The sequence below is a fragment of the Erithacus rubecula genome, assembly GCF_903797595.1.
Source record: "Erithacus rubecula genome assembly, chromosome: 9".
NCBI classification, from domain to species: Eukaryota; Metazoa; Chordata; class Aves; order Passeriformes; family Muscicapidae; genus Erithacus; species Erithacus rubecula.
This window is the reverse complement of record NC_136660.1, coordinates 19,239,573-19,256,574: the sequence shown is the minus strand read 5'-3', so window position 1 is coordinate 19,256,574 and position 17,002 is coordinate 19,239,573. Positions and strand designations below refer to the sequence as shown.

Below are 17,002 nucleotides of genomic sequence, written 5' to 3'. Positions count from 1 at the left end.
ACAGTTGTCCTCCTCTGCCTCTTCAAGCATGTCAAAACATTCTGACAATGCAACATCACTATGTGCCAGTCTTTATATGTTTGGAAACTATGTAAAATGAACAATTTAAAAAGTGTCTTTTCCACCTGGACTGTTTTCTCTCTGCTGACTTGAATAAACTGTATTTGTATATGTTGTAAAAAAATAAATGGTTTAAGATGCTGATTCTTTGCTTTTGCCTTCCTGAACTGACAAAGGTATTGACAAGTGGCCCCCATGGAATTTAGCAGAATTTAAATCACATCTGTATTTGCAAGCACTTAACAACTAAACTGAAAAGAGCTACTCAAAATCTATGGGAATAACAGCCTAAGCAGAAAGAAACATGTGTATAACCACCAGTATTATGCATGCATGTTTGCAGTCTCCATGGTAAATATAATACACAGGTATTTTATATGTATAATATAACACATAGGTGTTTTCTAATATCTTAATATGCAGATATCTGTTCTAAAAATGTTTGTAAATTTATATTTAATTACTTGGAAGTTGGTGAACTAGTGTGATTAATATTGAAAACATGTATTAAAAGAGAAATAAATTAATTGTAAAACTATTTAAGAAGCATAAATCAGGATAAAGGACTAAATACCCCAGAGAAAAAGAGATTTTCTAACTTAAAGAAAAGCTTTGCAAAACTTAATTATCACATCATAGATTAAACACTACAGAAGTGTTAAGTGTTTAGCTGTCAGCCAGGGACAGCCCACTACATTCCCCTGTACAATGGAATTCAGAGACACTACTCTCCTTTAAATTACTTCATGTATTTCACCTGGTCTTTGCAAAGCCAACATGCAGTTGAAAATGGACTCTAAAACAATCAGACAATAAACAGTATTTGAAGAATGTGAAGAGAATTGCCTACCAAAAAATCCATTCTTACCTTGTATTTGTCCAGTATTCTTGACAGCAATGCATTATTAAAGACACTGCAGGTAAAGCATTCAATCATTATGATAATTTAGAACTGAAATTCAGTATTCTTAATTTGCCAATATCAAGATTCATCAGAGGGGGAAAAAAACACCAAATACAAAATCATTCAAGATGTGATAAATGGTTAAAGAAATCTGAAGAAAACCAGGAAAAATGCAATACATATTCCAAGTGTCTAATTTAGACATCAAAAAGTCAATATCATGTTAACATTTTCAAAATATTTATTAAGTTATCAATACAACCCAGTGAGTTCGCAGAAACATGTATGTCTATATTCTGTTATAAAAATTAGAAAAATACATAAACAAAAATACAATTGTGCATGGTTGCAAACAATTCTTAAATTACCTGGGTTTGTACATTTTTAAAACGCTGACATGACAGTTCACTGTGATTCCCCAGCTCCCTGAACAGGGGCTTGGTGGTTAGGGGGACAGGCCTAGAACTGTGAATAACTGCTGTTACATTTTCATGTGTTTCTGTATTCACACAAAAGCCTACTTGTATTCCTTTTATGATGACTGCTGATTTCTTGCAGCCAATCTTTCTCCATAATTAAGAACCTAAGTGAACTTGATTGATAGGTACATTTATGCCAAGGATGATTCCTTCAAGTGCTTAGCAAAATCCAAGGGTTTGTGAGGAACAGTCTCACTGATGTGTTGTTGAAGCTGTTTGTTTAGTTCATCTACAAATGAATCCGTTTGCAAGAAGGTATCCTGAAAATTACAAAACAGAAGTTGTATTATTAAACAGGACATGTTTTTCATGCCTACCTTAGTTTAGCAGTCTTGTTTCTCTCTGGTGGTCCCAGTCATCTAGATCAGACTTGTTCAACTGGCCTGCACTCCTCCTGGCCTGCAGGAAACCTCCCTTGGCTGTGTCAGGCAGTCCTAAAGCTTGTGGGTTTGGTCAGGCTTTTCTGGTTTGTGGTAAGCTGGGCTTTACAAGATTACCTACTACACTCAGCCATGGCTTCCAGCTTGGGGGGTTCACACACTGCCTCCTGTTCAACCTCACAAATACAGACCAAGCACAGTCTGGTGACAGCACACATTTATAAATCAAGCACCTCTGACCAGAAGGCCAATGACAGCAACAATGCTCACAGCATAGGTTGTGAGTCAGAAAGGAATCCCCTGACCTTTCTGCCTCCAGCCACACCTGGAGCCCTGCATTTTCCTGGTGCTCAAATGATGAGTGATGATCATGCACAATCTAAACTTCTCTGTGAAAGTCTTAAAACTCCCAGAGCCAAGTACTATGTACACTCATGGAGAAATGAGAGCCTCTCTTTAGTGGTGCACAGGGCTCCAGTTTGGAGCTTCTGTCAAGAGCAGGGTGATGCTGACAGACTGGCAGCCTGGCACACAGAGGACATGCAGGACACAGAGGGTAAAACTCAGATACTGCCAAAATTTGTTAAATGAGCCAAACAACCATAGAGCAGGCAAGACCCCAAGATAATTTTCCCAGTTAGGTCCATTATAGCAATCTATGGATGCTTTGTGATCTTGTTGTTCCATTGTTTCTGCTCCCCAATCAGCTTGTGCATTTCCTTATTCTACCCAAATTTCTCTCCCATCTGCTGTTCTCAGCCTTGCTCTGTCAGAGCTGCTTATGTAACTCCCTAGCAGGACACACATATCAAGGAGTCATTATAAATCAACTGAATAGGTTAAGTACAAACACATTTTCAGAAGTTCCTTCTCTAAAATGGAAAAAGAATTGTGCTCTCAAGGCTTCAACTGACATTACTGAGTTACAAAGTAGAGCGTTGACAAGGTTAATAGGTTATAATGTTTGCATTAGAAAGAAGGAAAATTACTACTTTTTAAGAGACACACTACTCACTGGACATTTAATGGAGGCTGTTATCTGGAACACATCCAGTGCTGAGGATATAAACACACTTCCCCCATTTCTCCTCTTTTTACATTAACTTTTGTTCCCCTCAAATTTCCACTTAAAGCTGAAGTGACACTAACGGGGATCAGTATCCCTCGACACACTAAATCAAATGCTCTGGAAATCCAGCTGTCTTGGCAACTGCCCACCCTGGGGAAAGAGCTGGCTTTTTATTATTGCTTTTTGAACAAACATTAGTTCATCTTTACAGAAAAGAGCCAAGAAATCTGCACTGAACCACTGCAAAGTGCAAAATAACAGCTACCATATTAATCTTGCTATGTTAACTGATGCTGTGGGAGGTAGGACTATTTGTACAGCTATTTTTTCCTTCCTTACACTCAGTCCTATCTTATGCCAGTTAAAAAAATATACTTGATGCAAAAAGTATAGAAAGCAGAAAGCCACACTGAGTGCCCATGCCTGGACACTGCACAGTGAGCCAGCAGATACAGGTTATATGTCACATGGTTAAAAAAAGACACAGAGAGATGAGAACAGTACCTTTCTTCTGGGTGTTACTGATGCAACAGGAGGATTAAAGGTCATTCCTTTCATACAATATGTCTCAAAAAGTTCTGTAGCAGACCTATAGTAAATAAACAGTTGAAAGAAATATGGCATTAGATAAACAGACCAACCCAAGAGCAGTGTCTCACACAAAACCCACCCTTCCCCTCCATCACACTTTAGGAGAACTCCTCAAAGTAATGAGCATCAGATGGAAAAGATCAGGAGCCAAGGGCTGGGAAATAATTCAAGTTAAAGTAAGTAAAATGTGTCTAAATACATACAAGAAAACAGCTGTCTTCCCAGAGCTCTGATCTGTACATATCTCCCCTTTGAAAAAGGGAAAGGGAAAAAAGGTAGGTAAAGATGTCTAGCTGACACAATCTGCCAGAATTTCCAAAGTTCCTTGCTAGGGTTTTATGAAAAAAACATCCATAGGAGAACAGGGAGGACCATCACAGAAAAAAAAAAAAAAAGACAGGAAACAAAGGAGAGGAGTCTGTGGTCATTTTTTGCAAAGGCAGGAAGAAACTGGATTTCCACAAGGTTTTTTTCCAGGACCTGTGCTTTTCATGCTCAAAAAAGAGCTGGAGAATACCAAGTTATTTGTAGCAGTAAGAATGAGCTACCTGTAGAGAAGTGCAGACAGACTCTCTGCAGACAGAGAACTGCAGACTGTAGGAGATAAGCAGTAAAATTAAATTTAGTGTTGGAAAAAGCAACTCTGCATATAAACAGTAGGCTCTGAGCAGACCACTATCACTTAGAGAAAAAATATTTCCTTGTTATGACAGATACTTTTATGGGATTGTGACTTTAGTGCTGTTTGGAGTCAGAAAGAATCAACACAATAGAAATTAGTTACATCAGTGTATAAATCCATAGATCATCCACATCTCAATTACTGCAACTGAGTCTCCAATTCCACCTTGAAATGCTTAAATTGGTAACAGTTCAGGAACCCAATAAGTGTCTGGAAAATATGGAACAGCTCCTGTGTGAGGTGGATCCCTCCATCCAGGAGAAACAGCAGATGGAGGTATGATATGATTGAGGTCTGACAAGTCCTGTAAGGCACAGAAAGAGTGAGATGGAGCAGGCTGTGCACTTCAGCTCCCACAGCAAGAACCAGGGGCTGTTAAATGAAGCAAACTGGCACCAGGTTCAAAACAAAAGAAAGTAGATCTTGCCATAAGGAGCTGGGGACTCACAGAACCCTTACCAGACAATGATGCATTTGCAAAATGCGTGTTCTGATTCAAGGGATGTTGAACAGTTTTGAAAAGAATTCCATGAACAGAAAATGGTATCAGATTCAGGAAATCCACCAGGCTGAAACCTGTCAGAGGCCTACTCAGACCATATTTTACATGTATGCCCTGGTTTTACTTTTCACAAGACACCTGCTGCCAGGCACTGCCAAAGACAGGATGCTGAATTAGATCTTAGTCTGAGCCTGGATGGCTGTCCTCATGTTTTACAGACCTTACACTGCAACTTGGGTTCTAGTTTCCACTGCACAGCCCCAGTTCAGTGATCCTGATTCATATTCAGATCAGAGCTGCTGCTGAAGATATTTTTCTCCCAAGGGAAGAAAACACACTGCACTTTGAGATGTTTACCCTTGCCACACCCTAGCAACAAGTCTCAAAAGGGAAAAGAAAAAATAAAAAAGAGAAAAAGGCAGCCAGCATTCTGCATTCTGTACTGGCAGACGAACAAAGAGAGTCTTAAGATCAGAGTCTTTAATTTTACAGATAATTATTTTTAGGAATTCTTTTAATACAGTATAAGCAGCAGCTTCCTTTCAGGGCCTATTTAGAAAAAAGGGAACTCTGATAACTCACCTTTGGCTCAAATCAAGTGGAAGAGCTCCTGAGCCTTCAGTTGGAGCTCCAGCAATAAGGTGAGATGCAAATTTCTGTACTGTTGGATGATAATGTCTCTGAAAGAAAGGAAGAATGAAATCAGTAGACAGACAGTAAGGATATTGTATGTAAAGAATCTCATATTTCTTTCCATTTCTATAAGACGGAAGATCTGCTTTTATTTTAGAAACTGAGTACCTCAAAATCAGTCAGTTTGTGGGATTAAGTGAATGAGAACACCCAGTCATGCATTTATTCCCTCATATCATGCTGTGAGCATGACTCTCCACAATTACATAATTCCTACTTCCAGAACACGGGGCCAAAGGGCAGAGGAAGCCCTCTCCAAACCCTGACTGGAATGACAGATCAAGGTGTCAGTTCCTCTTGGACCGGACCGCAAGGGAATTTAACAGATTTAAGAAGTCTCCAAAGGAATCTAATAAGGCAACCTGCAATTAGAACCAGTGTGGTAATATAATAGGGGATGTTCAACATCCCCTTTGGAGCCCACCCTTTCACACCCCTGTGTTGGTTCTCCTCTTCCACCCAGCTAGAATAGAATCACGTGGGCCAAGATTTGACAGATAAGCCTGAAGACCTTTGTTCTCCACTTGTGTAAAGCATGTGAACATTGAGCAGCTATTTACTGCTGCTACTTCCCAAATCCCTGAGTTACTCACAAACCTGCAGAAGATGGAGTTCCCACAGTGCTGTGTTCTGGGCATTGCAATGCTCTGGTTCATCTAATTCTGGGAGATAAACTCCACTGCCTTGAGATTCATTGTCTAGTAACAGGTCCATCTTTGGGAATGTCTACAACACACAAAACCAGAAATTGAGTTGTTTATATTACCCACCCAATTATAACATGGTTGAGTTAGTTTGAGAATTCATTCCACTTCATTCAGTTTCAGCAGCACTTAAGCATATTCTGTTTTCATCATTCTTGTTAAAGATGCTTTAAAAAATTCTGCATAAAATCATTTTATCAAAAAATTCCAAAACCTTTAGCCTGTAAGCTAAAAATTTGAACAAGTCAAACTTACTTGCATGAATATCCTGTTTGTTGCCAAGATGCCAACACTGGAATTTGGAAGTACATGAAGAGCAAGGATGGAAAGTCGCTTTAGGAAAGCAAGAGCTCGTTGCTGGGAGACTTGCTTTCTCCTCTTGGCAAACATGACATCCAGGCACTGCAGCACAATCCCTATGTCCTCATTGGTGCCACCTCAAAAGCAGAATTTCATACAAAGAGTAAAGAACCACTCCATGGACATACAGCTGGATACTCTGCTATGGGCTGGACACTGAAGTGAGAATAGCATGACAGCTGGGAGCCTCAGACACCTCTCATATGATACAGACACTAAGCATCCACCCTTTTTTGGTCAAAATAGTCCAGTTTTGAACAGAAAAAAATGTACCATTGTTTCTGTGTTCTTTTCTAAGAAAATACTTGTTCCATCAAAAATATCTAATCATTAAACACAACTACTGTTTTAATCCAAAATGCATTCATTGCATCATTCTCTATAAATTATTAAACAGTGAAAAGATCTAGTCTTTCACCCATCCAGAACTGCAGAATGTTTATTCTTAATTGTTCATTCTTAGTGAATCCACATTTCTGAAGTTAATTTAAATTATGCTAATTTCAAATTTTAGAAATCTCTTTTTGCCAACAATTATTCAACTTCTCAGAATTAATTTAAATTAGAACATAGAAATGTTACAAAAATCAGAAATATATACTAGAAAATTTTAAAAAGTATAATTTAAATTTAAATAATTTTTAGAATTATATTGGAAAAAATCAAGTGTTTTTTCTTTATAGGAAAGAGAATTAGAGAAAAAAGATAATTTTTAAATCGCCACTGAAAGAAATAATTATAAGGAAGTAAAAAAATTCAAACTGAGGACAGGCTAAATGCTTATCCAAGATCAAATACTTGGCATTTCCTAATGAAATGACACGATTAGAACCTGTTACCATGCACTGGAATAATAACTCACATATTTGTATTGCAGCAATGCAGTGTGCAGCTTGAGAAAAAAAAATAGGTTAAACCAGACAATAATCTTCTCAGAAATCAGATATCTTTAAAATAGTGTAGTTTATTTATGCTACATAAAGGCTTTGATAGCAAATAAACAGAATAAACATTATCTAGGTGAAGAGTGAGAACAAGAATCTGGAATTACCTGCATGTAAGCTGAACAGTGTCTTGTACAGATGTGTATAAAACTTCATTGGATCGATGTTAAGAACATCACCTATAAACATAATCCCAAATAAACACACTTACTTCATTTATTTATCAGGCAATATTAAACAAAAGTTTGTTTTTTAAAATCTCCTACCTTGACCAGAGAGTATATGAAAAGCACTGAGAACGCAATGAAGACTCTCACGATAGCTTAAATCCTAAGAATACAAAACTGATTAAGTACCCAAGAGAAAGTAATTTTATGAAAACTGTAATAATAAAATTCAACTTACCCCAGATGCAATAAGAGAATGAAGGACAATCAACAGGTCATCAAAAAATTCCACATTTATGAGATGAGCAAACCTTGAATCAAAGAGATTTTAATATTTAAATTATAGACATTATCTGTAAACCCACTTCAAAGTGTTCTGAATTGCCAAGGTCCACACCATAAAAGCAGGCTAAATCAAATATTGAACATTTATCATCTTCACACAAAGAATAATTCAGCCCCCCCAACCTGCTAATCATGGCTTTTCTAGAGCATTAATGACATGCTTATGTCCTTGAGCAAATAATCAGACAAAAAAATGGAATTGCATCACACCCTGTGGCATTTGTAGCACATCAGTTCTATCATAGGAAATTTCAAATCACTTTGAAATGGTTTTGGAAATAGTGGAAAACTTCAGCAGAGAAAAATAAAAGAATTTCAACAAGTTTGTCAGGGACTATCTTTTCTCACTGCTAAAATCCCTTTCAGAGATAGAAATTTCTTTAGTGCTTTATGTCTTTTCCAACACACACAAAAGAAGCTAGTCAATTCTTACTTTGCAAGACCTTCTAGCACAGCTGGCAAAAGTGGAGACTTCTGAGCTTTCTTCAAAATCCTGAAGTAAGTTACAAATACAATATTCAAGGTCTCTGTGTGCTGAAGGAAAGAAAACAAAATTAAATGCTTTATCATGTAAAACATTCACTTAAACTCAACTGAAAGGCTTTTCTCTGTCCAAGTCTACACTCAGGCCTTCCAAACCAGTCCTGGCACTGCCATCTCCACCCTTCTTATGCTGAAAAGCTCAACACCTCAGTGCTCTCCAGCTCCTGGCTCTCTCCTGGCTATAGCCACACTCCTCCTTTGCCTAAAGGCCACTGAGAGGCTGTAACATCACTACACAGTGTCCTATGGAACAGGGCACCTGGAGGACATTTGTCAATGGATTCAATACCACTTCGAGCAGACAGCAGAAGGGAGTAGGAATGGCTACGTTGGCCTTCCTGGCTAAACTGAGAGTGTGGTTTAATAAAACCTAGATCTCTGTAACAGGCAAAGTGTTTGTTAGCTGACAGCATGATCTAGAGATGTGGAATGCTGAATGTGGAATGTTGGGATGGAAGGAAGACATAGTTACAACATGGTTCGGAGCTGCCATTCTGCTAATATAGGGAAATAATTTCTAAATTACTTACCAACTTCAGTTTCTTTTCTTTACTTTCTGATGCTTCTGCTTCCAGGAGTTCTCGTTCCAGTTTCTCTTCTGCTTTCCTCCACTGAAAACATACAGTTCATTTTAAGACAACAGATTCAGTATTTCCAACCAGTCTGAATATCCAGGTTGAAAATATCCCCAGAGAAGAAACTTTCTATATTTGGTGAGTTGCTTAAGTCACCCTGTGATTCTACAGGGTAACCCTCATCCTATTAGAAACAACCAATCAAAAGCATTATCAACACAGGAAAGAGGAAAAAATAGGAAGATAATTAAATTCTCTATAAAACCTCATAAATTTTCAAGTACAATGCAAAAGCTGATGCTGAGAGTTAACAGTGGCAGATGTGCAATCACTGCTGGAACAAATTGCTACATAAAGCAACAGAAATAGAGCATGAGAAAGCAGATGTCCTACCTTTCTTTGCATTCTGGAAAGATTTTTTCCTTTTCTCTTTGTAAGTCATGAATTTTTTCTTTGGTGCAATGTCTTCAGAATCTTTTTGTAATTCTACTTCCTTAATTCTTAAGTGAAGAAATACTTTTAACACCTATTGTTAAATAAAATAAATACAATGAAAGGTCATCTACAACCTGAGAGTAACTAAGGGTAAGAAATCCTGAATTCCATTCCAGCTAGTGGGCTTTGCTGGTTCAAAGGTTCTTCTGTTTACTCCCCTTCTGTTCATCCACACCTGTATCTTGTGATCCCTGCTCCCAGTTCCTTCCCCAGCACTGTCCATTTCTATCCATTCCTCCCTTAGCCTCTCATTTCATGTCTCCCTGCCTGACTTAAGCCATGTCTCTGGTAGAATCTGATCTCCACCTCTCAGTCTCCTTCCCTTGCCCCATACCTCTCCAGCACTCTGGCTCAGCCTAATCCTGAACTGTCTGTGGTCTGACAGAGTGAGAAAATTCTGCTTGTCTGTAGCCAGCAGCTGCAGTAACTTTAACATTTGGGATTTTCTGTAACTTTTGACAGAAGAATATTGTGAGGTACAACAGAAAGATTCTCACCTCAGGTCTGACATCGTAATTTCTACCCCTTACAAGGCCAGAAATTACTTTAACTACACCAAGTGAAGCGTAGCCCAACTTGTCCTGTTTAAAGAGCTTCTTAACTGCCTCAACACACAGTTCAGAAATCTAAAAAGCAAAACACAGAAATTGTTCTGTAATGCCAAGTCCACAACAACAGGTAGTAACAGTCATATTCATGGTATTTACTGATTATAAAGTGTACACAGCCTGTAAAAGAGTGAAAAGATATAGCCAAAAGATCTGGATATTGTGCAATAAAGATCAGAAATAATTATTTTTCAATCAAAACAATAATCAGGAAATCACTTACCATTTTGGATGGATCATTCATGAGTGGAACAATGAGAACAATAATGTTATTGTGGAAGTTGAAGTGGGGTAGGGCCACAAGCAGCTCACACAGACACTTCACTGCTACCTCTGCTAGACCTTTATATGCCTTTAAGGAGATGACATTGCTTTTCTTCAACTTCCTTTGCTTCCAATCTGCACAAAATATCATTTTTATGGATTACTTTTCAGAATGATGGTGTAAGATCACCATTTAAATATTTAATTTTTTAGTGATTGCAGGCATACTTCATGCAAGTGCTACCTCAAAGATAGAAGGTACCATTCATTCAGAGGGAAACTGCTGCAAACAATTTTGCCTATACTACAAAAAATGGGAAGTCTTAACTGTACCTTTAATTGTTTGTTCCAGATTTTCCAAGTAAAATTTATACTGGCTTACAAGGCCTTCTTCAAATTCTCTCAGTTTCTGTGTTTCTTTTTTAACCTGTAAACATAATTGAAATAAGATTTTATTTGGAGAGCTAAATACTGAAATTAGCCAATGGTGAAAAAAAGTTTTAAAACAAATATCAGATATCTAAGTGGTATTTTCTTCTAGACAGATATACCTAGAAATGTATTAAAAATAAAATATTTCTACATTTTTCTATGGATGTGTTCAGAAGGCTTTTTCTACCTAGGCCTATTTCATTTATGGAGCTTGAAGTAACATTATCAACTAGATGTTATTTTTAAAACCATGACTCTAAATTGCACTAAACTGACACCCAAAAAACCTTCTAAAAATTGGTTAACAACAAGATCCAGAAAACAAATTACTCTGCATTTGTTCATCAAATTGTTGAACACATCTCATAGAAATCTATGCCTGTTAGGTGACAACATTGCATAATTTGCTTTCTTTCTTACTTTAGTGCAGGACCATATTCCAAGGTTTAAGAGGAAAGTCACTCAGGTTTGGTATACTATTTTCAAACACCACTTTTCCATTACCATCTGCATGTCACCTACTTATTGAAGGAAGTATGTAAGAATTAAAGGTTCGAAACCAAAACATCTCTCCCTGAAAGTGTCACAGCTTCAGAGTTTCCACAAGTATTTATGCATTTGTCCCCCCTGCTCAAAACTATAAATTCATATTAAACAAATAATTCTTAGTATCTGGCACAGCTGAAAACATCCTTAACTACTCACATACACTATAAATAGATTTAATATTTCACCTTGGTGGCCTTTTCTGCTTCGGTCAGAGGCCGAATTTTGTAGGAAGGTGCAATATCTTTGAATATCTCCATCAAAGACACCATGACCAGCTTCCTAACAATCACAGCCACATTAGGATCCTGTTCCATCAGCATGGCACGCAGCTCCTTCAGCTTCTTAATCTGATTGAAGGAAACAGGCAGACATCAGATGAAGATCAACTGCAAACCAAGGGACAAGCACAATGTACAACTCAGCAGTTACTCAGACTCTATTTAGCACTGCATGAAGAGCCAGGAAAGGATAGATATCCCAACAAAATTTCAGTCTCAGGAATGTTCAAAATATCCTGCTATTACAAATTTGCACAAATTACAGAAAATTATTTGTATATCTTGAAGCATTGAGAACTATCAGACACAACCCTGAAAACAGAGCTTACGTAGGGTCATGCTTAAGGAACAAGGCAGCTTGTACAGAAAATAGCAAAAGTGATACAATGTGCTCATTCAGATCTTTGTTTCTTGACTTAGTGCACAACACAGACAACCTGTACATGCAGGTTAAGTAAATGTACCTACATTGCTGTCTGGCTCTGAGAGAATGGCAGATGCTAAAGCAGCTATGTGCATCTTCCTCTCCTGCAGCTTTTGTCTCCTTTGAGCAGCCATTTCCTCAGGAGTGAGTACAGGCAGGGGTTCCTCATTAAAGTCTGGCACAGATAAGAAAATTAGAAAAGAAGGAAGTCACTTAAACACCATATTGTAGACATTGCATTTCAAACAGGTACCCTGGTAAAGCCACATGAGAGTAACACAAGAAGTTCCACAAAGAAGCTTTAAGAATGACTTTGCTAGATTCTATATTAGCCCACAGTTTCATTTTCGCTCCATTTCAGCATCTTTTGCTTGCAAAAAAAGTGGACTGAATGTTTCTGAATCTGCCCATGGTGCTCTCTGAGTACAGTGAGAATATAGAAACTCAACATATTACCCCAACCATGCCAAGAAAAACGCAATTGGTTTTATTTGTGTTTTCTGAGTATTATTTTGCTACAAGTATCTCCTTCCTCAAGTTCAGATTACATTTAGACAGTAAGGACTCAGAAGTCACAATGCTACTTGAAAATGACCATTAACTCGACAAACAACAGCAAATAAAAATCTGTTTCCTGGTATTGATGTTTTAAGTAAAAACTTTAAAGACAAAGACAGACATTTAAAGTCTGCAGAAGACTGTGTCCTGAACTGCATTTCAAAATGATCTCAGAGTTATCAAAATAGAACCACATGGGTATTTTTTGTGTAAGACCAATATTTCCTTTACTAGAAAATATGACACAAAGGATAAAAGGAATTTCACGCAAGCAGCAGTTCTAGGTGAAAAGAAAGAGAATTTGAAGCCAGCCATTCCTGAGGTTCTAACAGGTAAAAGTGCAAGCTTTGAATAATGGTTATGTTTTGGTGGCAACATGGTAATGAACATATTCAAAAACATCCTGAGCCAAATACACTTCAATTGCAAACTTTCTTGGGGAACAGCAAAATACTTTTCAGGTATGTCAGTGATTAAAACAAAAAAACCAAAATGTTTTGTTACCCTCTGCTTCCTCCATATCTTCTGTGTCCTCTTCTTCATCATGCGCAACATTGACAACTGCAAAAACAGAGTGCCTAGTGTCAAGCATATAACAAGCACTGAAATTTTAAACAAATAAATTATATACTTCTTGGCTACTATACCAGTTCCAAAATCTGTGTCTTACCTGGCTTTTCCACAGCTTGGGGAATTATGCCACTCTTGTCTTTGATGGGGAGCAGATGGATGAGCTCTTTTTCTGGCTCTGTTTGCAAACGTCTTGGTACCTTCTCATATTTTTCAATCACACTTTCATGTTTTTGTTTTTTGACGTGAACAGGTTCACTGGAAAACACGAGGCAAACTAAATGAACCAGACATGGAATTAGACAAGAGCCATGCCTGACCAGCTGGATTAAGTGTCTGCCTCTCACCTAGGCCAGGGTGCTGTTTCACTTGTCCCTCCTCCCTTCTGTGCTCCCTTACAGCAGAGCAGTTGCTCTGGCAGGGCTGAGACCCATTGAAACACCCCAAGCAGTCCTGCCATGGAGGATTCCACCAGCAACCAGCAGGACTAAGATCCTCTCACTGGTTCCAGAGCATTCCTTAATATGTCCCACAGCCTCTCTCTCCCTCACTGTGTCTTGACCTTCCATGTGAGGCTTAACCAGGATGTGACAATGACTGGGTCAATGACCATTTTTATCTACCCTACTCCATGGCTGCTTTTACCACTATTACAATCACTGTTCTGCTCTGCCCACTGGCAAAGCCTGTGTCACACCTCTCTCCAATGACAAAGCAGTAACACAGCATGGTGTGTCAGCCTTTCACAGGTATGCTCCTGAGCTACACAGAAGTGTACAACAGGGTAGGTATTCAGTCTGTGCTAATATGAACACACAAGGTTTTAAGACAGATTGTAGCCGACCAGAGTAAAGCATATTGAAAAAAAAAAGTTCTCCAATTTAAGGGAAAACTGTGAAAGTAACTAAAAGCCTGTAACAGTAAAACAGGTAAAAGAGCAACCACTTCCACTGTTTTTCTACCATTCTAAAAACATTCTGGCATAATGAAGGTAACACACAAAAACCTACAATTTTCTAAGTATCTCTAAATAAAGCCACACAATTTTGAGTTTTGCAAGACTTTAATCTTATGTCAAACCCATTTAATCTGAGACAGGGGAAGGTTTAAAGCAAAATTCTTCTAATTCAAGAATTTGCAGCAAGAGACCATGCAGCACAATTGCAACTTCGTAAATAAAAGCCATTTATTATTTTCCTTTGAAACTAGACTAAATTATTAATTACTTAGCACAATCAGCATTAACTGATTAAAACCACCCTACAGCAGCTGGGAACAGAGCCTTTCCACATCCATCAAAAAAGGCAAGATAAGATATTTAAACAATCATGTAACCAGACAACTCTGTAGAAGTGTATTTGTAAAGACTATTCTACAATTCAGAGCACTACCTTTCTAAATGTATCACTGTGAACTCTACCCAATGTCTTGGTTCACAAAAATGGTAACAAATTCTTTGTATGAATGTTTTGGTGTTGCACGTGTTTACAGACATGGCTTACATGTCTGTAAGCCTTTCTATCTTTTTCCAGCACTTTGCAGTGCAATATGTATAGTGGTCCATAGTCCAGGGAATGTCCCAAATACTCTATATAGAAAAAGGTTTTCACAGATTAAAGCATTTTTGCAGTTTAAGGGATGCTACCCATCTCACAGCTAGGGACCTCCCAGGAAGGAACACTGTGAAAACAGTATCCTGAAGGCCAGGCAGAGCACCTGAATATACTGATACACAACAACACATTAATACTGAAGTACTGACAGGCTGAGGAAACGCTGCAAAGAAACCCCAGACTGAAAGAGACCTCCTGATAAATGCATTACTTTACATATTAATTATATATTAACCACACAAGGCTGAATTAGTATGAAAAGGAGACATTGCAACTCACTTAGAAGAAAGGTCTCTGGTTAAAAAGGATGCTCTTTGGGCCAGATCCTCCATTAATTTCAAGTCATCTTCATCCATCATGTCCAGTGGAAGAGCATCTTCTTCCTCTTTTTCTTCCCATTTTCTAGCTATTTTAGAAGATGTTTACAGATTAAGATCCCATATGTATAGTCAGCCTTGAAAACCTAACCCTGCCCACCCTTTTAAAACCATTTTATGCCTTACTTCTCCCTGGAGCTCACTGACCTTTATGCATGTAGGTTTTGTAATCCAGAAAACTGCCCCTTTACTATGACATCCAATAACGATCAGTGCAAAAACATTTCTACAATCTTTAACCAACAGTTCTAGGTGCTAGATTTTGTATTTTCCACAGGTCTCCCACTCTTTCAACAGGAACTGTGACTATTTGTACACGGAAAATGAAATGCTGTTTTTTTGACTTTTACAACAGGAAGCAGCAGGATATTCAGTAACCCCCATACCTAAGGTAAACACTTACCAACTTGTTTCTTTTTGCATTCCTCCAATGGAAAAGGCTTCCTAGAAATAGCATCTCTGACAGCCTCTCTTAGCTTCTTTTGTTCTTTTCGATACTTCTTAGCAGCACTCTTCTGCTTGTACTGTTTATTCTTTAATTTATTGTCAAGTTTTATTTGACTAGTTCTCAGTAACTTGCGAAAACTTGGAACTCGCTTTGTGTTTTTTCTCTAGAAAACAAACAGAAAGCTACAAGTCACTGACATGTTAACAGTCTCTGCAAAATTTATTCCACTGTTTAAGATCTGAGTTCCTATTTCAATCAGGACTGAACAATACGTTTCTTGCTAACAGTATCATCAGTTAACTTCAAATTTACACAACTGTGTCACATCTTTGAGAAGAGAGCACTGTGACAAATGTTTTACAGAAACATTCTCTGACAACTTTTTTATTAAAACCTATGTCCATCACTTTTAGACACATGGACACCCAAGGTATGGCAAACAGCTTGTTAGGGTGCAGCTCCTTATGTGCTCCCTAGAACTCTGTTCTCTTCGCAGGGAGCTGCTGTTCTCCAGCACATGATAAAATACCTCGGGGAATTTTCATGTCTAAGGACATAGCCTCGGGCAAATGCCCTCCTGCAGGACACCTGCCCAAGATGAGCTTTGGCTTTCTGCTGCCCAGCAGCTGCAGGGACCTGGCGAGGCTGCCTGCTGCACGGTCCCACCAGCAGCTGTACCAGAACAGGGTTACGGGGCCCAGAGCTCGGGGAGGCACCGCGGGCGGAGAGACCGGGCTCGGAGCAAAGGCGGAGGGCGGCCCGTGCCAAACCTGCACAGCACTGCCAAGGGCGCTCGGGATGGGATGGACACGGCAGGGATCACGTACGAGGGGCACGGGAAGGCAAGGCTGCCAAGGATGATGTGTCCCTTTACAAAGTGGCAGGATCAGTGTGGGGTTCCTCGAATGCTCAGCTCAGTTTGTCGGAGCAAGGCGCTAATAACAGCAAGATTGTGGGATCACTCCCCATACGGGCCAGTCAATGAGCTGGGCCCCACGACCCTTGCGGGCCCCTTCCAGCTGAGAACACGCCGTGAATCTGTGAACCCGCAATATTTGCCACCTCAACTTTAGCTTCCCTTCCTACGTCGGTTTATCGGGAAGGCGCTGAAAGGTCTCGTCTCGGGGTGAGACGAGCCTGCGCTGCGCCGCTGTGCCCACCCACAGCCCCCGCACTGCTGTACCGTTCCCGGAGCCCCAAGCCCGCGGAGGCACAGCCGCGATCGGTCACAGCTCCCCGTCCCGCCCGTCCGCCCCGGGTCCCCTCCCGCCCGGCCCGCTCCCCTCACGGCCCCTACCGGCTTCATGGCGGCGGCGGCGCGTGCTGCGGCCGGAAGCGCCGCCCGCGCGGCCACAGCGGCCACAGCGACCCCTGGCGGCGGAGGCCGA

At 39.4% G+C, this 17,002-nt stretch overlaps 1 protein-coding gene across 1 annotated transcript; it reads right to left on the bottom strand.

The window, feature by feature from the left end:
- Positions 1–1,187: 1,187 nt before the first annotated feature.
- Positions 1,188–16,955, bottom strand: NOC3L (NOC3 like DNA replication regulator). The gene is given in 22 exon segments (XM_079312875.1): positions 1,188–1,703; positions 3,397–3,481; positions 5,250–5,347; positions 5,958–6,086; positions 6,320–6,501; positions 7,476–7,547; positions 7,635–7,698; positions 7,774–7,846; positions 8,314–8,414; positions 8,954–9,034; positions 9,392–9,418; positions 9,420–9,524; positions 9,991–10,119; positions 10,325–10,500; positions 10,699–10,792; positions 11,532–11,693; positions 12,093–12,223; positions 13,111–13,167; positions 13,277–13,434; positions 15,069–15,195; positions 15,570–15,777; positions 16,912–16,955. Coding segments are annotated over 22 exon segments (2,397 nt in total). The 5' UTR covers positions 16,921–16,955; the 3' UTR covers positions 1,188–1,574.
- Between the last annotated feature and the right edge of the window lie 47 nt (positions 16,956–17,002).